The 25,554-nt window shown below is 34.4% G+C and overlaps 1 protein-coding gene across 1 annotated transcript; it reads left to right on the top strand.

Annotated features, from left to right (window-relative positions):
- Nucleotides 1-22: 22 nt before the first annotated feature.
- LOC129228169 (carboxypeptidase N subunit 2-like) lies at nt 23-25,449 on the top strand. Its single transcript, XM_054862821.1, has 5 exons — nt 23-60; nt 16,601-16,878; nt 18,046-18,428; nt 24,510-24,658; nt 25,276-25,449. Exons 2-5 carry the CDS (start codon nt 16,615-16,617, stop codon nt 25,416-25,418), a joined length of 939 nt encoding a protein of 312 aa, XP_054718796.1. The 5' UTR covers nt 23-60; nt 16,601-16,614; the 3' UTR covers nt 25,419-25,449.
- The last annotated feature ends 105 nt before the right edge of the window (nt 25,450-25,554 follow it).

The following is a 25,554-nucleotide window of genomic DNA, read 5'->3' as shown; positions in this document are numbered from 1 at the left end:
AACGTTTCTTGTATTTTGTCTTCTAGATATCGATCTGGTAGTCATCACTGTGAACAGCATGTAAGTTATTTGTTTGAACCACTATCAAAAGATTTGTTTTTGATAATTAATACTGGAGTGAAAAAGTTTCCCAGTACTTTAACAATGTTATGCTTTTCGCTTCAATCAGAAAAGGATGTTTTCTTATGGAGACTGTTTTTACTTCCTTTTACAAAAAAGGAAGTATTGTATTCGCGAAAACATTTTCACTCAAAAATTGGCCTTAATTTTCGTTTTGCCACCCCCTAATGAATGTTGAGTTTTTTTTTTTTTTTTCCACTCTACCATACGTGGATAAATGCTTAAGAACGTATAGACGCACGAAATATCCATTTTGACGATCTCCGAGTTAATTACAACGAGTGTTCTCGTGACGTCCGTATGTACGTATGTATGTGCGTATGTGTGTATGTACGTATGTGCGTATGTATCTCGCATTACTCAAAAACGATGTGTCCTAGAAGTTGAAATTTGGTACGTAGACTCCTAGTGGGGTCTAGTTGTGACCTTCCCTTTTGGATGCATTCAGATGTTCCTAAAGGGGTCTTTTACACCTTTTTTTTGGGGGGGGGGCGGGAATCATTGTTCCTTTCAATGCTAACTCAAGTGGTGTTATAATCTGTCAAACACTAGGCGATATATCGCCAAGCTTTTTGCCGCCAAGTTTTGTCGCCTACTTCGCGAAAAAATTTTTCTTTTTTCTTTTTTTAATTTTTAAATCTGGTTTTATTTTGGCCAATGTTGGTGATATTTAAAGAGCTAACCACTGAATCATATTAAAAATGCCAATAATAGGGAAATAAATCTGTGTAAAACTTTTTTTTTTTTTTTTTTGCTTCGGTTCGCAAGAAACTAGGGATGAAAATATTTAGTGTTTCCTTGCTTACTCCAAGGCACTATTATCATTAAACTGGCGTAAAAGGAAATCATGTGATGCACAATCAGCTCGTTTGAACACATGATACGAAAACCGTTTTATTATGTTTATTTTGTTTTGTTTATTTTCCCAAAATAAGTTAAATGTCACTTTTAGATTATTTATGAAAGTAAGTAACAATGATTAACACCTTTTAACTAAATAAAACTTTTAATCCAAAAAATAGTTTTTAAAAGCATTTAAGAAGACTCGTTGAGTCTAAATACATTTTTCTTAATTCAAAAAATATTTTTTTTAAATATGAAATAGGTCTGTGCGAAGAAGGAATCAATAGATCAACGCAAAATCTTAAACAATCTTTTTTTTTAAATCACGAATTGCTTATTGTTTCCGCTTGACCGTTGAATGACGTCTGCGTGCTTTGATTTTTATTTTTCTATGTCTACAATGCAAGAGTCCATGTACTTCGGAATCAAATAAATTATAAACGACCTTCTAGACTTTACACAATTATTTTTACGTAAAAAAGTATCCAGCAAACAACATGCAGAGTCCAACACATAACATCCAGCATCCAAACTCTTGACATTCTTTTGAGTTTTGAAGTCTTGAATTGAAATCATGATTGCAATAAAGCCATTAACAGAAATAAGAAACTCAGCGAGCAAGGTATTATCTAAATTCGTGTTTGCGAAAAGCATAATTTGAATTCAAAACCTGAAAAGTCAAACTAATTTTTAAATTTGTTACACTTTTTTTTTCTATTGTTGCGTTTTAGTTATTTTCGTTATCGTGATGGATAAAAAGGTATTAGGTCAGATAACCGGAATTCTATTATAGTTATATATCTCTGCTTGCCAATTTAACTAAACCTTGTAAAACTACAAAAGCACTGACTATTTTTGAAAAAAAAAAATAACTAGAACAAGAAAATATCTCATGTAGTATTATTTGTGTACCGCTTATTTGTATTACCGCTTCTAATTATTTAAATCAGAAAAACTATTTCAAGCGCGTGAAAAGCTGAAGGTCATGTAAATTTTTCTCAATCACTATTCAAATGCATGAGACTTCCATGACATTCTTAAAACTGAAAAATGAGGGCCGGGGTCTATTTTCAAACAGACTCAAAACAGCAATATCGGGATGCAACTGTGCATTTCAACTAATTATCATCATCACTCTTATTTAGGAAAATGCCGGGACCACCCCAATCTAGTGCCATTTTTCTTCATCAGTTCCCACGCAGTAGTTTTCCAGTCAAAGCAACAGCAGTGTGTCATAGAAGGAATGACGTAAGCAAACGTCAACAGTTTGAGGCCACAATCTTTTTTACCCAATATATTAAGTTTTAATCATTGATTTTCGGAAATTTAACTCTAAGATAGAGACATGTAGGGTAACCTTGAACCACATAAGCTTGAACTTTAACTCACTGCATATTTTTACTTTCTTCTATATCTAATATATAGAAGAAAGTATTGGATTCGTGCAAATTTTCGAATTTCGAATTTTGACGGATTCGAACGTTTTGAGGTGTGCTGAGTCCATTTCGACTATTTTTGGAAAATGTCTGTCTGTCTGTGTGTGTGTGTGTGTGTGTGTATGTATGTATGTGTGTATGTATGTGTGTCACGTCTGTGTGTGACCAGTTTTTTGTGGCCGCTCTACAGCAAAAACTACCGCATGAAATCGAACGAAATTTGGTACACATATGTGCCCGTATGTGAACTTGTGCCCTTTGGTTTTTGGCGCGAATTCCTCCAAGGGGGGTGGAGCAATGGGACGTTTTTTGAGTTACGCGTGCTTGCTATTCCTCAAGAAGTAACTGGCGGAATCAAACAAAATTTGGTTTATATGTTGCCATTAACAGGAACAGGTGCTGATTTAATTTTGGTGTCAATAACTCAAACGGGGGTTGAGCTATAGAACGCTTTTTGGTCGTCAATTGTGACTGCTGTATCTCAAGAAATAATGAACGGAATGAAAGAAAAATTTATCGGCAAGTAGTCCTTAGTGGGTATAAAAGCTGATTTTATTTTGGTGTCAACAGCTAAAAAGGGGGTAGCGCAATCGACCGTTCTTTTTTTCCATTGTGAGTACCCTATCTCAAGAAGTAATGCTACGTTCTGGTTGAAATTTGGAATATATGTGAATCCATACGTAAACAGGCTTTGGTTCAATTTTGACGCCAATCGCTCCAAGAGGTGTTGATTTTTTTTTTTTTTTTTTTTTTTTTTGCGAATAAAAATAGCTTTATTAATGCAACATTAAGAAAGATAAATCGTAATAGATTGTCGTCTGCGTATTTCTCGTGATTTTAATTGTATGGAAATGATCGGAAATATTATCTCAATGATTTAAAATTTTTAACTGTTGCCATCTTATGTTTGTTAACAAATAAAATATTTGTAATTAATTCAAGCAAGGCTTTTAAAATAACTTTCAATTTTCGCTCTTTGCTTTGCTTTTGCAATAATGCAGACATTGGGTGGTCGTCAAGTTTTTTCATGTGTAATTTTGTTTTTGTTGGGAATATTGCTTCCTCGTCAAGCATGGGGAGGGATCAGAAAAAAAAGAAAAATATAGAAGAAAGTTTCGTGATGGCCACAACATACTAGTTTAGTATGTTTGACTTTAAAGGAATCTATAAATGGCAGGGCCGGATTTGGAAATGTGGAGGCCCTGGGGCAGCGAAGGAGTGGAGGCCCCTAATCAGGGTTCGAAAAGATCATCATATTTTCGAAAATATCCGATACTTTGATATAAATCCGAATATTTTGATATATATGTATATATCCGATATTTTCAACCCGTGAAAGTTGGGATATTTTGTAAAAATTTTACTGTGGAGGCCCCTTTGTTGTGGAGGTCCCGGGGCAGTAACCCCGCCTACCCTCCCCTAAATCCGGCCCTGATAGATGGTATCTTCAGTCTGCTTTCAAAGTTATAACCACGGCTAGATTAAGGGATGGGCACATGGGGCACGGGCCCAGAGTACCAAAATTTGAGGGACTCCAAATCTTTATTTAAAGCTTTAAAAAATAGAGTAATTTCCTATCGTAAGAAAATATTAAATCTAGAAAAAAAATATTCTGAAACTTTTAATCTTTTTGCAAATTCCAAAACCACTCCAGGTCCTATATATACATTATTGTTGCAATTAAAAGTTGTCTTTTAATATTAACGTTTTTTTTTTACAATCGATCAAAATTTGACTACATCTAATATAATATATTATTTATCACATATATCACTACTACTTATAATATATGTATTAAACACGATAATATATAGTGTGATATGAGACACCGTCAAATTTGTCTTGGTTGCGAAAATACGTACCAAAGTATTTTATTACTTCATAATACAGCATAAGTAAAGAGGGGAGGGGACACCAAATAAAGATTGTGCCCTGCGCCCTTAAGAGACATGTAGTTGGGTCCTGATTATAACATCATTTTCTATTCTTTATTCTACGGAAGAAGTTGGCCACTCTGTAAGCAGCTCATAACAGAAATAAAATAACAGATAACAAAAAGTATCCAATTCTAATGATACAGCCAAAAAAAAAAAATAATAATAATTTGAATTTTGACATCTTGAATTCAAATTATGTTTTTCGCAATCACGAGTGTGTGTATGTAGGCGTGTGTGTTTGTGTGTGGGGGTATGTGTGTTTGTGTGTAGGCGGTATGTGTATGTGTGTAGGCATGTGTGTTTGTGTCCTGGAATAAGTGTGTGGGTAGTTGTGTATATGAATGTGTGTGTGTGGGGGGGGGTATATGTATGTGTGTGTAGGAATATGTGTTTGTGTCTGTGTGCAGGCATGAATGTGTGGGTAGTTGTGTGCATGTGTTTGTGTATGTGTGTGTAGGTGTATGTGTGTGTATGTGTTTGTGTGTGTGTGCGTGTGTGTGTGTAGTTGTGTGTGCTGCCGTATGCAGGTAAACGGCAGTATCTACAAAAATGAGTTTCTGAGATATTTGAAGAAACGCGTTTTTGATTTCCCACAAATATCAATTAAATATTGAAATTTGATTTTAGGCTATTCTATATGTTTATATCGAAGTATTTTTTGGGAAGTTTGTTTCAATTTGATTTTGCAATCAAAATTTTAATTAAAGCAGATACTGCCGTTTACCTGCACTTCGCAGTAGTAATTTTCATGCACTTTGTAATCAGCAGTAACTGCACAATGTACTATTGAATGACCAATAATTACAAATTCAACATAATACGGAGTAGATATGTCATTACGAAGTATATTTATTGCAATGTGAACAATATATTTTACTTTAAAAAATAAATAATACCGTGTATACAGTTGACATAAATTTAATATCAATAAATGAAATGTAATTTAAAAATAAAATAAAAAGGCATATGTTTTGATTGCTTACGGCATTGTCGAAAACTCTTTAATGCACTGTTAAAAATTCAGGAAGATTTTCTGGTAATTGTTACTGTAAAATTGCATCGCCGACGCATCGCTGATTTTTACGGTAATTTATACCGGAGAAATAAGCGATCCCAGCGCCAATTGGTTGCTGCGGCCTACCGCGGATACCGTAACATTTTACAGTAACATTTGATTTTTACGGTAATAGTTACTGGCAACATGGATGCCAGTAACAATTACCGTAAATTTTCCGGAAAATTTTTAACAGTGTGTTCATACGTTGTCACTTGGCAACTGGAAGATTCTTTAGGCGTTTTTAAAACTACGACAAATCGCTTAATGTTCCGCACTTTGCAATAAAGCAATAAATATCCATGAAAATTTAGGCGAAAGAAATGCTTCGTGTGTTGATAATGGTTCTCATCGAACTACTAAAAGTGAAGCAGCTTAGTATATATAAAAAATTGAAAAATATCGTCTGCGACAGAACAAAACAAATGGAACAGAATCGTTCTGTTGGTACACGTTTATTTATCGTCTGCCAAGCATTACTTGTGTTTACTCGTATGTTATCTTCTATAACTGTACATTAGTAAAAAATAATTTTGTTTTATTGTTTTTAGAACACGGATATGAAGAATCAAAGTTTTTTTTTTCTTTAATGTTTGAGGGCTGTGAAATTACAAAACGTTTTCTACGACTTTATTTGAAATAAAGTATGATTATTTTTCCCCAAGTATCTCCCCCTTTTAAATATCTCTTTCGCTCAAGGACGAGAGACGGTAATTCCCGAATTTTGCCGAAAGATAAAATACGACCTGGCACGCATACCTACATCTAATGAGAAGCGACTAGGAATCATTTTAAAAAATGCAATATTTTCTCTAAATTTGCCTAATCAAGGAAATTTTTGAGAGGTCACACAATGACCTCCCATCGGGGCGTTCTGCTTGCCCTTAGTTGAGCTAAAAAGAAATCGCGAAAACCGTTTATGCGTCTTGGTTCAAGTTTTGGCGGCGATTCATTTATGTTCCATTCTCCAGACAATGGTTATGGGCAGGTATAGAGCAGTAAGTACATACTGCTGATTACCTGCATGATGTAGCGATAATATCAGTTAATGCTAATCACCACTGATAAAAAAATGCTTTTATTTAGCGCTAACCAAATTAACATGTTTGCACCATAAAACTGAAGAAGCATAGATTTGAAAAATTCCAAAAAAAAGAAAAGAAAATGGAAAAAATTGCAGTTACTGCCATTTACCCTCCCACGGCAGAACGATCATGGGCAAAAAATTTCATGAAAATCAAAAAAATTGCAGTTACTGTCGTTTGCCTGCCCACGGGAGAAAGTTTTCGTTCTTCCGTGTGCAGGTAAAGAGCAGTAAGTGCATTCTGCCAATTACCTGCAAAATGTAGCGACAAAAGCAGTTACTGCCGTTTACCAGGCCACGGGAGAAAGTTTTCGTTCTTCCGTGGGCAGGTAAAGAGCAGTATGTACATACTGCCGACTTCCCGCAAAATGTTGCTAAAAAACAGTTACTGCTAATTACCACTGATAAAAAAATGCTTTTTTTTCTGCGGCAGCCAAATAAAAGTGTTTGTACCATAAAACTATAGTAATAAAGATTTCAAAAATGCAAAAAAATGAAAATCGAAAAATCTGCAGTTTCTGCCGTTTACCTGCACACGGCAGTATGTATGCGCGTGTGTGTAGGACATGGATGCAACCTGGAGACGACTTTCGCTATAGGAGCAGCATCGTGAGGACCCGGTCGACGGTGATGCTGCAGAGGGTGGCGGTGGGAAAATAAAATGATAGGACATCAAAACAGTCAAGTGAGAACAATAAGCAATCGAGATTACTCAAAAAAAAAACAAAGAAGGAGAAATACACACTGTTACACAAAACACCCCACAAAATTTCCTGGTATGTTCGTTGCATAGACTTTATGAAGAAGATGACATCTATTTCTATTATTGCAATTAAATTTTGAATGTTTCCATAGATACCTATAAAAAGACAGACATTTTCCAAAAATGTTTGAAATGGAGTCAGCACACCACTAAACGTGGAAATCCGTCAAACTTCAAAATCCGAAAATTTTCACAAAACCAATACTTTCTTCTACACATTGGGAGTATAGAGAAAGTAAACATAATTAAACATTTTTTAAAGAAAAAAGTAATTAATTTTTTCCTTTTGCATTGTTTTTTTTATTTTGTAACTCCTAAACTATTAAAATAATATTAACTGTGTTTTTATTAGCTTGTGCTAAAAAATTTAGAAGCAAAATATCGCCGCGATTTCTTTTTTTTTTTTTTTTAATGTAAAAATTATGAAATGAGTGAAATTGTTAAAAACAATTTTATTTACTTCACACGTTTTATGCAATAGCTCCTCCACAGCTGAGAATTCAGTTTTTTAAGCAGTGAAAAGCAGATAGCCTATTTACTTGATTTATGCGCACTAAAAATATCCGTTACACTATTAAACGCAGTTCTCTACCCTTAATCAGCTCGTCGTTCTATTCACAGAGTCTTTTCTAAAACTTACTTTAAGGGACAAAACGTTCTCTAGTAAATGCTCTTTAAGCAGAAGCAAAAGTTGTTTTTCTCTCAATTTTTTGTAGAGCTACAGACATTCGTTTATTCATATATGCCTACGTTCTGGTTAAGAAGAGTTTTGAGCACTTTATAAAAGTAAAAACTTCTTCAGGCGTGTTGAGCGATTTTTGGAAACTGCTTTGGATTTGCGCCACCAACATGAAAATGCGTCGTTGCCAAAACTCAAAATGAATAGCAGCAATTTTAAAGTTAAAATTGTCAATTAAGTTGAACGAATTTTGTATGGTTAAACTTAAGTAAGCATTAAAATCTGGATAAAAGATTCTTAAAACTTTGCAAGCTTTATCGTCGTTGCCAAGAGCAAAGTTAAATGGAAGTAATATAAAATTAATGTGCGTGGCTAATGTTTCCGGTAGAGGAAACTCTTGTATATATCTATATAAGTAAAATTAAATTTACTACGTGAAAAGTTAAATGGATGTATTCGCAACTCCAACGAACTATAGGGGGCACTGTAGCCACTTTATAATGGCGGACGAAAAAGGTAAAACAAACGCACGTGGTAAAGAAGAAAATGCTAAAAGTGTTGTGATTTTTGTTCGTACGTATGATTTTTTCGCTTTATTCTTTTAAAATTAATTTTCAAAGTCTTGTGGATATTCTGGCCCACGTAGAAAGAAATGAGAATTCAAGAAGCATTACTAAACGTTAGAAATTAATGCAAATTACGTAGTTCGTAGTTCAAAGCAGCCAGTTCCACGATGTTGAATTCGATATTTATCAATTCTTGATAAAACTAAATAATAATTGTGGCCTGTCAAGAATAACAATTAATGCTAGAAAATTTAATATGACATTACGAATTATTATCAAAAGAAGATGATACTTCTTTTCCTTGCTTGGCTAGTGCTTATTGTTTTGCATTTGTAGCTGAGTTATTTTTCTCAAATTCCCGATTCGGTTAATTTAAAATTTTTCTGTTTCGAATGTTTCTAATTTCTGAGTCATGATTTAATTATGTCATGCTATGCAAAGCATCAACAAATTTCTCACGGATATATGGTGGTAGTTTTCTTTTCAGTTGATCTACCAGTATTTCTTTTTACTTATCGAATTCTGTTAATCTTCCTACCATTTTATTCCACTCATGATAAAAATTAAAAATGGTTTAACTAACATGCGGAATAATCTCGCCAAGGATACTTTGCTCGCACAATACTAAAACTATAACCATAAACAAATTTGGCGAAACCTTTCAGCTGAGAATAAAAGCAAAAGTAAATTCTTTCTCGGTTAAACATTTTTCATTTTGTTCTACAATAATATATTCAAGAAAATATTTTGCATACTGTCTATTCCAACTAAATTCTGCTGTAAAATATGGTTAGTTAAATTAATTTAAAATTAAAAAAAAAACCATATTCTTACAAATTCGCACAAAACAATAAAATTTTTCACCTGGTATAACGTTATCCAAGTTTGTTAATCCAGAGTTTTCTTGTGGTGCTTTCACAATTTCTCAATCAACTCACTTTTTAAAAGGAAATAAGGAAAACTAACATTATTTTGAGAAGCTCGAGAATACTATTAAGGGACGAAACAATTTCTGTAGCTGAAAGCAATCTAAGACACATCGATTGCGTTAATAAATACTCAGAACAAACTGCCTGCGTTAACGTCAACAGACACACGTGGAACGCAATGTGGCAATGTTTTAGTTTTTTCGGCAGTTTTGTAAATCACCGCAAGGTAGCGTATTCGAGAGCTGGAGTTGCGAATACTGTGTTTCGTTAAAAAAGTGAATTAGTTTGACTATCGTTTTAATTGTTCAATGTGTTTGATTAGTGAACAGTGACTGCCAATATTTCAATGTCGCTTAGTCTTTACCAATAATAAAGCTGGAAATTTCTCTGTCTGGATATCTAAATCTCAGTGACGCGCACCTAGACCGTGCGGTGAATTTTCATGAAATTTTTCACACAATTTGTTTGTGCATGTAGGTCTGCACCTCGAAGAGAATTTTTAAAATTTTGATTCCGTTCTTTTTCTATAATTGTATTTTTACCACCACTTTTTTTTTTATATAAATTTAATTCCTCTGCACCAAGTGAATTACCATAACATGTACGAGTTAGTTGCCACATAACATGGATGAACAAATTACCATAACATGGACGAGCAAATTAACATAGCATATTATCAAGAAGTTCATCATTTGTTATTTGTAAATACACAGGCGAACCAAATGCCTTTTTCATTTTCTACTACGGGCAAAGCCGTACGGGTACCAGTTAACAATAAAAACAATGCATGTTTTCCAAATATATTCAATATGGGTATAAATATTTTAAAAATAAATAAATAAATTATCAAAAATGCATATAATTGTTGCTCGGAGTGTGAATAAGGGAAAAACAGACTAATGTTAAAATTTTTCATTTTAAAATTGAGAAGTTTTAATTTTTTAAACTTCAACTGATTTGAAAATTTAAAAGGTTCCTGGTTTGTACTTTTAAGTTTTCACTTCTCTGAATAGCTCCCACATCACTGCCCATTTATTACCATTTTTGTTATTATTATTACTATTTCTAATTCCATTTGGCGGTCTTTGAGGCTCTACCGTATATATATATATATATATATATATATATATATATATATATATATATATATATATATATATATATATATATATATATATATATATATATACTGTCGGCTCGGCTTAATCGAATATCGTCGGTTCCAAAATATATTATTCGATTAAGCGGGTAAACAGGGAAATTTTATTTACCTCTCTAAATTGACAACATTTGTCCCCCCTTAAAACGAATTAATAATAAATCAATAGCTACGTATATAAAGGAAATAATTAATGTTATTGCTAAAAAGTTTTTGAAACAAGCTAAATAAACAACAAAATAGTTTAATAATTAGTATATGTATATAACAAGTAGTTATGAAAATTATAAAAAGTAACTTACAACTTGAGTTATGAAATCTTTGTTTTAGCACCTTTTTTTTTTTTTTTTTTTTTAATAATTCCATAATAGGGGATTGCTTGCTCAAGGTCTTTTGGGAACACTTTTCTGACTCTCTCTTTTCCCCCTCCTCGTCTACCGTATCTTACATTTAACATTTGTCAATTTATCCTCGTCTAAAATGTGTACATTTATTTGTGTATTGCAATTTAATTATCGAATACACATTTTTTTTTTCTTTGTAATGACGAAGGTAAAAGAAATTTGATAGGATAGTGGAAACGTTTTGATGGATTATGAATGTTTTTTTTTTCTTGCCCTATGTCAAACGATAAATATTACTTTATATTTTAGCATCAGAATTTCTTACTTATTTCTTTTTATTTTATTCAAAATTTTTCTCAGCAAAAATATTTGCGAAAGCTGATTAATATTATTCGATTATCCGGGGAAATTATTCGATTACGCGGGGATCTTTAACATTGTGTCTATGGGGAAAATTCGGATCCGGGAAATTTTATTCGTATAAGCGGAGTATTCGTTTATCCGTTACCCGATTAAGTGGGGCTGACAGTATGTATTAGAAGTATTGCGTGTTGCACAGTTAGAATCGCATCAGAACGGTCTTCTTTGCTGCATAGTATCGTTAGTGAAAGACTTTTTTTTTCTACCCACAGAATGAGATCGAGAGAGAGAGATTGGGACCCCAAATCAGCTTCAAAAAAGTCAAAATAGCTATTGGGACCCCAAATCAGCTTCAAAAAAGTCAAAATAGCTATTGGGACCCCAAATCAGCTTCAAAAAAGTCAAAATAGCATTTAATTATAATTATTTTTTTACCTCTCTGTTTTCTCTCAACACAAGCAGTTAAGATAAAATAAAACCAAATTGAAGCTCTGAAATATGTTTTATATTTTAAAATGTAAATACGCAAATTAGTAATTACTGCTTAAATCGATTGAACGCTAGAATAGTATGGTATCCGATAAATATATTTCATTTTACTGAAATAAATAAATAATTACATGCTTTAAACATGAGGCAACATTTAAAATAGTACTGCAAATTTGCCGTAGAAGATTCATAACATATACAAATGCGCCGTTTCAAGTGACTTACAAATCCGTCGTTCAACTCCGTCGCCTTTTGATGCTGCCGCTCAGAGCAGTTCACACTGGAACTTGTCCGTGTCGTGTGTTTACGCCGAGTGTACAAAGGCCCTAAAAAATCTTCGTAGCGATTCAAACTGACTTACCCGGAATCCCTAAACACATAAATTAGTTTTTTGTCGACGACAAAGGAATATACTTTAATGTTTCACATAATGACGAATTACAAATGAGTTACAAATAAGGAAGATGCGAAATCTATTTTCTGTTCTGGAATTACCTACAATAGTGAATTTCCAAGAGAAAATTATTTTGAGACAATTTTTTTTCAAAAAATAAGATGTTCCATTGAAAGTGGTACTTTAAAACTGAAAAATCCCCGCAAAAATTGCGGAAAACGAACTGATAGTAAGCTTATGTAATCTGCGGTGGAAAGTTCTTGCCCACCAAATGGCGAACGGTAGTTGGTTGAAAAGGAATCGCTTTTCTACCGCAGGATGATCCATCTAGTTAAGTGAGCGGGAGCGAACCGGTTCCCATGTCTATGGTTAGAACAATTTGAAAAGTTTGTTGAAATCTTTGTTACTCAACTAAATCATTAAGCTTTATCAAAATGAGATGTTGAGCTGATCTACAATGCTGTATAGATCAAATACTGGGCATTTATTAAGGTCGTACAGAAATGATTGACACAAATGCGGTCACAAGATGGAAAATAATTTATTTACAAATATTGTCAATTACAATCGTTAGATATATTCCCCACCCAAGTCTATGCACTTCTGCCATTTGGCTGGGAGTTTTCGGATGGCTCCGGCGAACCATTCTGTGGGCATGTTGGTGTACCACCTACGGACAACAGCTTGCAAGTCCTCACCTAATTGCAGTTGCTGACCCCGGACGGCATCCTTCAACTTGTCAAACAAAGCATAGTCCGAGGGGGCCAGATCGGGTGAGTAGGGAGGGTGCGGCAACACAGTGAAGCCCAATGTTGCGAGGGTGTCGCGTGTCTGGCGTCTGGTGTGGGGCCGTGCATTGTCATGCTGCAGCAACACATGGCCTGCCCATTTTCCTGGACGGCGCTGTTGAATGCGTCTTCGCAGCGTCCTAGCAATCTCACAATACCTATCGCTATTGATAGTGCGTCCAGGCGGCAGCCAGTCCACCAGGAGAATACCCTGAACGTCCCAGAAGACTGTTGCCAGCTGCTTCTTTGTCGCCAACGACGGCCTAGGCTTCTTGGGACGTGGACTTGATGGATGTTTCCATTCCGTGGAATGGCGTTTCTTGTCGGGCGTCTCATGCAAAAACCACGACTCGTCACCCGTAACCAGTCGCGCAAAAAAGTCATCAGGGTTTTCATCGTATAGTGCAAGCAGTTCTCTGCATATGGGCGACGCGTTGTTGCTTCTGTTGAGGTGTTAGTGCATGTGGTACCCACTGGGCGCACACTTTTGCCATCCCCAAATCGTTGTACACAATCGTTTGCAATGTTCCTCGCGCAAGCCCTGTTTCGTCATGCAGCTGATCAAATGTTACGCGCCTGTTCGCCGTAATCAAGGTCGACACGGCGTCCACATTTGCTGCTGTATGTCACGTTGCAGGTCGTCCTGTGCTCACACCTTTGTCTGCAGTCTCCTCTCCACTATTGAATTTGGCCAACCAGCGGTACACTGTGCGCTTTGATGGTGCTGCATTTCCACACACTTTTTTTTTCCAGCTTAACAAGAAAAAAAATAACGGCAGAAATGTTTTCCAAAATTATCATTCCATTTAAAATTCAAGAAAGTTTTTAATTGAATCAATATATTTTTCTTTTACCAAAAAAGAAAAAAAGGGATTCGTTTTTCTCCGTTTGATAAAAGATTGACTTTGAGTTATTTAATTCCATTTTTATTCATCTATTTTTATTAATTTATTTCTGTTTTTGTGTGTCGTTAAAAAAATATACATCTGCTTCTGAGGGTCAGAATGGAATAGCTTAACTTTGCTTTCTCTCTCTCTCTTCTCTACTAGACTCATTTTTGTAGAATTTTTTATAGCTGATTTTGTTTCTCGGAAATATTTGTTTTTGCCCTTTCCAGTTCATTTCAATCTCTTGATTTTCATAAATAAGAAACACAAGCTTCGTGCTCTTCTTATACTTCTATGCCTTATACTTATAAAGAGTCGATGTCAGAAAGATTCGTTATATGCATTTCATATATAAACAAAGATAGATAAATAGCAAAATAAATTGAAAAGTTATCATTTCATTGCATATTTCTGCATGAGTTTCAAATAGTACGTATCTGCGTCTTTAGAGTGGCGTACACCAAATAAACAATTTCAGGAACATACCTGTTACAACGATAAATCTTTAAAACAAAATTTACTTTTTCCCTCTTCAACAATACCCAATGCAAAACATTTTTTAAACTTTCAAATATCATGTTACTTTAATAACTCTGCTGTGACTCGTTACAAAACAGCAGTTCAAAGAAGAAAATGTCAGAGGATGGAGAGACTGTCATCTTCATATAAATAATAGCCGATGATCGAGTAACCCGCAAGTTTCAACAATGAAACTCGCTCCACGGCATGATAATTTGATAATATGTTTTGGCAATGTTTAACATGCAGGGAAAGGCTTTATTGTGACAAAGCTGGACTCGATCCGGTAATTTAACTGTTTTACTGGTAAGACTGTGTCATTTCAGAGGAATGAAGAAACGAAAGAATGGTCAGCAATAATGAATGCTGCTTACTGGAGTTTAGGGTTAATCCACTGGAGTTAGGGTTACAATTTCAACTATCAAAATGTCACCAAACAGGCAATGGCTTCGTTCAAATGTAGAAGCAATTTTCACCCGTCATACCTTGACGGGCGACTTTCTAGTTGGGAAATAATTGGAAGAGCCTCGCTTCCGTAGGTCATCTCGACCACAATCTACCACAAATGGTTAGTGTGGCAGCTTTCAGGATGAGGACGGGGCAAGATTTATATTGCCGCATACCTCCACCGTACACTGTAAAAAAATTCCGAAATGTTACTGAGTATTTCCATGTAACGTTTCAGGATTTCAATGGTTTTTATCCACTTCCTGGAAAAATCAAGTATTATCGTCAAAAAGTTTCCTTAATTGCTACACTTTGTCCGAATGCAGACTTCTCTCTAATGCAAAAATTATCTTTAGCTCCCAGTTTAAAGATTAACAAAGAGTATTTATAAGGTGTATCGGCTTCAATTCAACTACGGTTCGTCCATGCTGATTGAACTGCCAAAGGGAGCGAATAAGTATAGACTACGTAGCTTTGCAAGAATTGCAATCAAATGAGATGCTTGATACGTACTTGCAATTCTGACTCAGCTTTGGCCATGGCTGCAATACTGTTGTTGGAGCAGTCTTGATAAAATCTCTACTTAAGATGACTGTGATGTTCCAGAGACACGAATGGCTTTAAACGAGAAGATTTCTGGATTTTTCAGGAAATTTACTGAAATTCAGCGGAAAATGTTCCTGGTTTTCACGAGATACGTTACTGGCAGAAATTGGGCACATCAGCTGCCTATCATTGTCCAGGAACGTTTCTGAATCGTTTTTACAGTGTTTTATTGGTCCACCTGACATCACCAGAGTGCCACCTATGTGGCTACGGAAACATGAACGTGGAAAGCCGGAAAGCTTGTTCAACTCTGGACCGAAGTAAAGAATCCAAGGACCACTTTTTCAGGGAGGTCATCGGGTCACTTGCACTGTAAAAACGATTCAGAAACGTTCCTGGAAAATAATGGACATCAGCTAATGTGCCCCATTTCTGCCAGTAAGCTCTCTTACAAAAACCAGGAACGTTTTCGGGTAAAATTCAGTAACCTTCCTGAAATTATACCGGAAGTCTCCTGAAAAATTCAGAAATCTTCCCGTTTAAAGCCAGTAGTGATCCTGGAACTTGATAATAAACTTAAATGGATACAATGTAATAGCCTGGAGCCTTCCTGGTTTATTAAGAAAGTTCGCTTAGTAGTATTTCCAACATGTCAAAGCTAAGCCAGAATTTCAAGCAGGTATCGAGAATTTTACTCGCCTACAATTCTTATAAGCAATATAGTCCATACTTATTCGCTCCCTTTGGGAGCTTAATCAGCACGGACGGGCTGCAATCGAATTGAAGCCGATACACTTTATTAATACGATCAGTTAATCTTTAAACTGTTAGCTAAAAATAGTTTTCACAACAGTGAGAAATCTGCCATTTGCATAACTGGTAGAAATTCAGGAAACTTTTTGACAATGATACTTGATTTTTCGAGGAAGTGGATAAAAACCATTGAAATCCCGAAACGTTACACGGAAATACCCAGTAACGTTTCGGAATTGTTTTACAGTGTGGCGAGGAAGAAAGGATGTTATTTTAATGATCTCTCCAACAAACTGAACATAATTTTGCTTATTGCTTCTTTTTTAGCAGCCAAAAAACAAACATAAGAATCTGAACAATGGTATAATCTTCACTTAAATTTCTCTTTCTTCCCATAGTAGTCCTTTGCATTTTGTCCATTTCACAGAAATTGCTGAATTTTCCTTTCAGGAAATTGATCTGTGTTTTTTAATATGTTTTCCTTTTTTTTTTTTCTATTTTAGCAGCATCGAAAGTTATGCATATCCTAATCTCTTTTCTGCTGCTGGCCTGGATGACTCTAGCAACAGGTTGTCCTCCAGAGGAAAGCATTGGCCCCAAATGTTACTGCAGGACTTTCCAGCTGGGAGCTATGATGTGGTGTGACAACATACTGAGCACAGATGAACTCGTTCCACTCGTCAAAGTTACGGAGGAGTACGACATGTACTCTCTTTCAGTCAATAATTCAGTGTTCCAATATATACCTAGTGATCTTTTCCGAAACACCAAATTCAAAAGGGTGAGCAAATATTCACAAGATACATTACTTGTATGCAGGATTCATTGCGTCAAATACTGTTTGACCACGGATTGTACGTAATTTGGCAATCTGCCAAGTAAAGATGATTCCATCTGAATGAATCTAGCAGGGGAGATGGGAAAATAACGATGGGATATTGATACACGCGTTTTATAATGTCACTAGTACCTTATTCATTTATTGCATTCTCAAACATAAAATAAGGGGAAATGAAAATAGTTACCATAGAAACAACAAAAAGAAAATAAGTTATCTTCATTTCGTTCAGGAACGTAAAAGCAAAATGGTAAGCTCAAAGCTTTGTTGTGAATAATAAATCAATTATTTTTGCCATGAGAATATAGATCGAATATACTTTAGATTTCAGAGTGTTGCTGTGAGCAAATTTTCATTTTTATAAAACTAAGGCTAAATAATAGAGAGGCAAAAGTGCACATCTGAAACAAACCAACTAACACCCCTATAAACTAATAGATACGTCCATTTCCACCTATAAATCGGATATTAGCTTTTCCATGTAATCGATGGTCAAACAGTAAAAGGTTTGTCTTTCCTCTTTTTTTTTAACTATTTATTTGTAGCGAAGCCTCCGTGGCGCAGTCGGCACTGTCGTTTAGCTGCTAACCGAAAGTTTGGCAGTTCGAGCTCACCCGGGTCAGAGTTATGTTTTTTAGTTTTTGTAATTCCTTGAATTTTGAAATCCTTCTAGGTGTTATATCTACTTGAAAGTTCGTATTTACACCGTAATCAACGCATAGTTTAAACCTGTGCAAAAATATTTCGCGAATATGCTTTAATTTAAATTTTAAAATATGTAATTTGGTTTAGAAAATGACAGTCGCGGGACTCACCGAAAGAAGCTGAGCTTTTATTGAATAATATAAGCCTATAAAGTTGAAGTTGATAATGTTAAATTGATAAATTTAACATAAACTTGATTCAGTTTGCTGTTTCAATATACCTTCAACGTTATAAACTTATGTTATTTGAGTATAGCTTCGTTGTTTCAGTATACCTCCAACATTATAAGGTTATATTATTCAATGCTATTCAATAAAAGCATAACTTATGTCGGCCAGTTCCAAAACTGCCACTTTTATTTCTTTCATAGAAAGTCCAGCCTAAGCATGACTAATATCTTTCCAGTTACGGTTCCAGTACACACAGATTATGGCTTTGACTGACACCGATATAGCTTTTGAGGGTCTTGAAGATCGTCTGGAACAAATACAGATCCTGGAAGGCCGTTTCGTCGCAAACTGGGACTGGGATGTCTTGAAGAATCTTCGTCGCATAGAAAACTTGGATATCAGTGGCATTTCACTGACAGCAATCGAAATGCCTATGCCACCAATGAGTAGTTTGATCGGACTTGGCTTTGCCAACACCGATATTTCTGAGATCGTCGACTCGGCTTTTGCAAGCCTTCAGAACTTGAAGATCGTGGTCTTGAAGCAAAATAATCTCAAAGAACTGAAGAGAAATATTCTTCCAGAACCTGCTTTGAGCCTGAGTGTGCTAGATTTTAGGTGAGTATAATGCGTATAATTTAGCTCTCGGATGCGAATATGTACAGAAAACTAGCATTATGGTCTCTCGCGTACTAACAGAATTGAGTATTCTGTCGTGTGCAGGTAAACGGCAGTATCTGCAGAAATGAGTTTTCGAGATATTTGAAGAAATGTGTGTCGGATTCCATACTAATAATAGGAAAATGTTGGAATTATGTAGACGGTTTTTTCGCACCTTTTTTTCAGCGGAAACCAAATAAGCGAGCTTGTACAATGAAGATGACGTACAAGAGATGACAAAAATGCAAAAAAGAAAAATTAGCAGTTACTGCCCTTTGCCTGCACACGGCAGCATTCACCCATGATGTCACAAAAATTCACATTCAGTTTTATTTTCAAAACGCATACACGTATAAGAGAGTTTTTTTGTGCAGCAAAATTTGGAAGTAACACTAAAAAAAATTACGAAACGTCACTGATTATTTCTGTGTAACGTTTCGGGAGTTCACGGGTTTTTATAAATTTTCCATAAAATAAACAATTTTTGGAAAAACTTCCTGAATTGCTACACGTTGCATGAATGCAAACTTTTCACTGTTGTGAAAAATATTTTTAACTACCGGTTTAAAGGTTGACGGAGCGTGTTTAAAAGGCATATCGGCTTTAGCTCGGCTATGACAAGTAAAAAGCATATTTCGAGCATTGTTTAGTTTTTGCCTTGTAAACCGACTTCAAAAAAGGAGGTTATGAGTTCGTATTGCGGCTTTTTAGCCTACTTTCCCAGTAAAAGTCAGAAAAAGAAGAAAAAAGCATGAAAGAAGGCTTAATGCATCTTAAAAATATCGTGAAAAACAAAAAAAAGTCAAAAATAAATAAAATAATTAAATGAATATTGAAAAATTAAAAATTGGAAAGTAGGGTATTGAGATGGGGAAAAATGTCTGTCGGTCTGTCTGTCTGTCTGTCTGTCGGTCTGTCTGTCTGTCTGTCGGTCTGTCTGTCGGTCTGTCTGTCTGTCCCCCCCTAATAACTTTTGAATGAATAGTCCGATTCGAACAAACTTTTTTTTGTTCGAAAGATCTCGGCAAGGACACCTCATTCCCATATTTCACTTTTTGATTTGAACTATTTTTTGTTCAATTTTGAACAGTTCAAAAAAACTTAACATTAGCGCCTACGGGGAAATTCAAAGCAATTCCGAACTGTGAGGCGAATTTGCTTCAAACAAACTTTGTAGGAAAAAGCTTTTGATAAAAAACTTGTATATAAGATATCTTTTTGATTTGAACAATTTTCCGTTCAATTTTGAACAGTTCAAATCCCTTAACATTAGCGCCTACGGGGAAACTGAAAGTCAATGTAGATTCCGTGCTTGAAGGCGGATTTACTTCAAACAAACTTTGTTGGAAATAGCTCTTGACGACCAACTCCCGACTCCGACTCCGAGAATTTAGGGGGACCTGACACTGACTCTGACTCCTGTTCCCGACAATTAATCGGAATCCGACTCCCCGACTCTGACTTCGTAGCTTTGGCAAACATTTATACACGGAGGACAAATGACTGACTCCGATTCTTGGATATTTGACTCCGACTCTTTTATCCCAAAATGAGATTGACTCCGACTCCGACTCCGCTGCTGTGGTTTTAACTGTGAAATAATTATTGTTGATATGATTTGTTTTTATTTTCACGCTAAAGTTTTAATTTAGGTATTTAGTTTTCGGTGAATAAACTCGTAAAATATGCGCAGACGATTTTTTTTTTTTTGACAATGAAAATTATTTCTTTAAGTTGACATTTTATTGTTTTTTTTTATTTTGGTAAGTGCATTAATTCGTTTAAAAATTATTTTCGGCAACAGGGGAAAAAGAAACGATTTTTTTTATATGATGTATTTATTTTAATGAACTTATTATTATTTTTTCGTTTTGAAAGCTGTTAAAAATTTTTTTTTAATGGAAAGAAGTGTATTAGCTGCTTTGTTTAAAAGGTGCTGCTATTTTATTTGTTCGTTTTTTTGAAGAAAAGTAAGGAATATTTTATTCCTAGAAATCAGCTTAAAATATTAAAAAATATATGTTTGAAAAAATTTGCGATTTTAGCTATTTTTGAGAATATTGATCAGGTACTAGAAAGTAGTATGGGTATACGGGAAAGTAGGCTCGTCTAGTTCTAGACGGAACTTCTTGTTATGTGTGTTTTCAAATTATTCCAACACTACTAGACCGATTTGATTTTTTTTTTTTTTTTTTTGGAAGGATATACTTCCCAGATGGTCCCATTGTAATTTGGTCTGGATCTGATAAAGGATCTCGGAGAAATCCAAGAAACTTTAAATTTCATACGTCATGGTCACGTGGTGTTGCTGTGATCGGTGTATTTTCACACCTAAGCTTTTTGGCTTTCTCTTGAACGATGTTTAATTCTCGCGGCATAATGGATGATTAATTTTCTCAACTCTGCGCCGCATGGTAATTTTTACTTTCTTCTATATCTAATACATAGAAGAAAGTATTGGATTCGTGCAAATTTTCGAATTTCGAATTTTGACGGATTCGAACGTTTTGAGGTGTGCTGAGTCCATTTCGACTATTTTTGGAAAATGTCTGTCTGTCTGTGTGTGTGTATGTGTGTGTGTGTGTATGTGTGTGTGTCACGTCTGTGTGTGACCAGTTTTTTGTGGCCGCTCTACAGCAAAAACTACCGCATGAAATCGAACGAAATTTGGTACACATATGTGCCCCTATGTGAACTTGTGCCCATTGGTTTTTGGCGCGAATTCCTCCAAGGGGGGTGGAGCAATGGGACGTTTTTTGAGTTACGCGTGCTTGCTATTCCTCAGGAAGTAACTGGCGGAATCAGACAAAATTTGGTCCATATGTTGTCATTAACAGGAACAGGTGCTGATTCAATTTTGGTGTCAATAACTCAAACGGGGGTTTAGCTATAGAACGTTTTTTGTCGTCGATTGTGACTGCTGTATATAAAGAAATAATGAACAGAATGAAAGAAAAATTTATCGGCAAGTAGTCCTTAGTGGGTATAAGAGCTGATTTTATTTTGGTGTCAACAGCTAAAAAGGGGGTAGCGCAATCGCCCGTTCTTTTTTTCCATTGTGAGTGCCCTATCTCAAGAAGTAATGCTGCGCTCTGGTTGAAATTTGGAATATATGTGAATCTATACGTAAACAGGCATTGGTTCAATTTTGACGCCAATCGCTCCAAGAGGTGTTGATTTTTTTTTTTTTTTTTTTTTTGAATAAAAATAGCTTTATTAATGCAACAATAAGAAAGATAAATCGCAATAGATTGTCGTCTGCGTATTTCTCGTGATTTTAATTGAATGGAAATGATCGGAAATATTATCTCAATGATTTAAAATTTTTAACTGTTGCCATCTTATGCTTGTTAACAAATAAAATATTTGTAATTAATTCAAGCAAGGCTTTTAAAATAACTTTCAATTTTCGCTCTTTGCTTTGCTTTTAAAATAATTCAGACATTGTGATGGTAGTCAAGTTTTTGCATGTGTAATTTTGTTTTTGTTGGGAATATTGCTTCCTCGTCAAGCATGGGGAGGGATCAGAAAAAAAAAAGAAAAATATAGAAGAAAGTTTCGTGATGGCCACAACATACCAGTTTATTAAACGTGTTACTTATGTATTTATTACTGCGTAGCAAAGCAGTAAATTAAATATATTTTGATACTTTAATAGTTGAATCAATTACCTTAATATTTTATTTACTAATAAATAATTTCATTTAGGCACTAAACTATAAAGGTCTTTGTTTAATATTCCAATTTTTAAATGTATTTAGTGTTCAATTGAGGGGCAATTGAATACAGAAACCTCTCCCCCACGATTTAATTTATATTCTTTAATAATATACATTATAACTGTGTATGATTTCTGAAGTTTGACCAATATTCTGGATTTACTATTTCACGATGCCGCCAGTTCAATTTGAAATTAGGGTTATATTAATTAGCAGGCTTCAAAAAAAGGAGGAGGTTCTGAACACGTCGGATTTTTTTCTTTGTACAATGTTCCATAAATACTATAAGACACCTGTACCCAGGGGTGTGCACAGGGAGGGGGAGGGACACCTGTTGGCCCGAGAGTGAAGGGGGCCCAATATTTTTGTAACTAACGGTGAAAAATAGGGGTAAACAGTATGGGGAGGGCCCCGGAAAAGTCATTTGTGATGGGCTTCAAAATTTCTGTGCACGTTCCTGCCTGTACCGATAGAGAAAAGTCTTCCTTTGTTTGAAACAGTATAGTTCCTCGGCGGTCTAATGTTAATCAAGTTCAGGTTTGAGGTTGAGGGAACTCATCAAATATCCTACTCACATTTAAATCGATTTGTACTTTATTAACTTCGTATATCGTCTCACTTAGTGAGGCGGTTTTTATGCTTTTTTATTTTTTTTTGTTTTTTTTTTTCTTTTTGTTTAGTGGTGGTTTCGTTAAGGGGTGATCTAACTTAGATTCCAAATCTTTGATTTACCCTATTTGTTCTTTAGGGAAAAGTTAAGAGTAAAACAATAAATTTCATGCAATTTCCCTCACAAACGATTAAATATAAAACCCATTGATAAACAAAGGCCATAAAACAAAGGTTTGTACTTTCTTTACCTATATTTAAAGAAAGTACTAAAAAATATATTATTAAGAGTAATGATAATGAAAATTTTGAATTATGGATTATCTGAAGCAAACATGAAATTCATTCTAGTGGAATTTTTAATCTTCATCTATAGTGGGGCCATGTGAAGAAACATGCGACTTTTATCACGAGTTACATGACACTAATCGGGAAACATAAATTACAATTTACAATATTACAATTCTAAAATTTACTATTTTAAAATTTTAAACCTAAAGCGATTTCGTCTTTTTTTTTTTTTTAGTGACTCGTGCATTTGCTTTCGGAAAGCAAACTTTGATAAAGTTGAACAAATGATGAAGACAATTTTTTTTTTATACATAGTTACGCATTTGAAAAAGCCTTTCTTCACAGTCGTCGGAATGTCTCCGAGACGCTCGCCGTGTTATTTACACCACTAAAAAGCAAAAAATAAATTACTTTTAAGTAAAAAAAAAACCGCCTTCAAAAAATGCCCAGGAACTAAAAAGCAAAAAATAACTGATTACACTTACATTCTATTTCCTACCCAAACATAGAAATGAAATTTATTTTACAATTCCAGTACAAAAATCAACTAAACTAAACACCGAATTATAAAATAAACACTGATTTAAATTACTATACGATGAGTTATTTTAAATACCTAACTAATTGTATACGATCTCTTAATTTCTAATAACCTTTTGAAGTCGGGGCCTCCTATAAACTACTACCTAACGTAACTGAGTAGGTTTAGATTTAAAGACTAATTTCGCGTATAGTTAAATTAGTGTTTAATTCAGGATTCGGTGGGTTGTCAGTTACGTTATGTAGTTTTTATAGGAGGCCCCGACTTCAAAAGGTTATTAAAAATTAAGAGATCGTATATTATTAGGTATTTAAAATAATTCATCGTATAGTAATTTAAATCAGTGTTTACTTTATAATTCGGTGTTTAGTTTAGTTGATTTTTGTACTGGAATTGTAAAATAAATTTCATTTCTATGTTTGGGTAGGAAATAGAATGAAAGTGTAATCAGTTATTTTTTGCTTTTTAGTTCCTGGGTATTTTTTGAAGGCGGTATTTTTTTATGTAAAAGTTATTTTTTATAATATATTTTTAACAATTTTTTTCATTGAAATATACAACTCTATTGTGAACACCAGGCGCAGAAATAACAAGATCGTTTCGTGAGCGAAAACGTGCGGTGAAGTAAAAGTTCAAAATTTAAAAAAAAAAACGAAAAAAAGTTAAAGGTTTCCCTTTTTTTGTGTGTCTTTACGACACGCGTTTCTTATTTTTTGCTAACACTTCTTGTGTACTTTAGTTATTTTTACTGCATTTTTACTGCAAACTTTGCAAGAGATTTTGACCAATATCTGGCTTTCAAACTTCCAGTCATTCTGATAAATAAACAAAACATTTTGACCAATTTGTATAATGATAACGATTTTTTTTAATTATTAGTTCGAATCAACTGAGTACACTTCCAGAAAATATGTTCGCAGGTATGCCAGAATTACAGCATTTATTTCTCAGCAACAACTTGTTCACAACTCTGGATGAGGCCACTTTTGCATGGCCTATGGAAAATGTTGTCAAGTTATCTCTGAATGGTAAGTCAAAAGTTAGACAATGTTTCAATATAAAAGTAAATAAATACTATTAATGTAAAACTGAGTACAAGAAAATGCTTTAATTTTAAAGTTTAAAATCAAATCGTTGATTAATTATAAATGAATAAACTAGGAACAATTTTTGTAGAATACTTGGAGCAGAGAAAAACATCATGCATTAAAATTTCTATCAACACATTTAAATTATGACCGTTGTTTAGCTCGACTAATCCTCCAATTTCAATTTGATAAACCAATGCTAAATCTACTGAGAGATTTTTTTTCTTTCTTTTCTAAATAGTACAAGTATATTCTATTCGAAACTAAAGAAAAGACTTCTAACATGTTCAGAACCTGAACTTTCTCTGGCATTTTAGTGCAAAAGTTGTATTCATATCATTTCTGGCTTGTTGATTTAAATATAATAATCGAACTTCAGTCGTAGGCACTTATTCGAAATTTTTTTGAGCTGTTTAAACCATGCTGAAAGGATTAAATCAAAATAGTGTTTTACTTTCAAACTCAAGTTGGTAAAAAGAAAATAATTATTCTACTTTCAGTAAAGTCGAATATTTAGTTCTTTCAACTGTAGGATTAAAAGTAATTTTACTTTCCAGGTAATGAGTTTCGTTGTGATTGCCGACTGCAATGGCTATCATCAAGAAAAAAGCCTGTGGAATTCTATGGAACATGCAGTACTCCTGAATCTCTTAAAGGAATGGAGCTTTCCAAGATACAAGCCAAATTTCTACTCTGTTGAATTCTTTCTTTTCCTTCGACAAAACCTTGAAATAAAGTATTAACTACAATAAACTCTCGATTATCCGCGATCTTTCACACTTCCAAAAAAAAAATCTTTGTTTTTACTTCTTTTTACAAAAAAAGGAAGTATTGTA

The sequence above is a fragment of the Uloborus diversus genome, chromosome 8 (genome assembly GCF_026930045.1).
Source record: "Uloborus diversus isolate 005 chromosome 8, Udiv.v.3.1, whole genome shotgun sequence".
Classification (NCBI taxonomy): Eukaryota; Metazoa; Arthropoda; class Arachnida; order Araneae; family Uloboridae; genus Uloborus; species Uloborus diversus.
The sequence above is the reverse complement of the archived record's forward strand: the minus strand, read 5'-3'. Positions and strand labels throughout refer to the sequence as shown.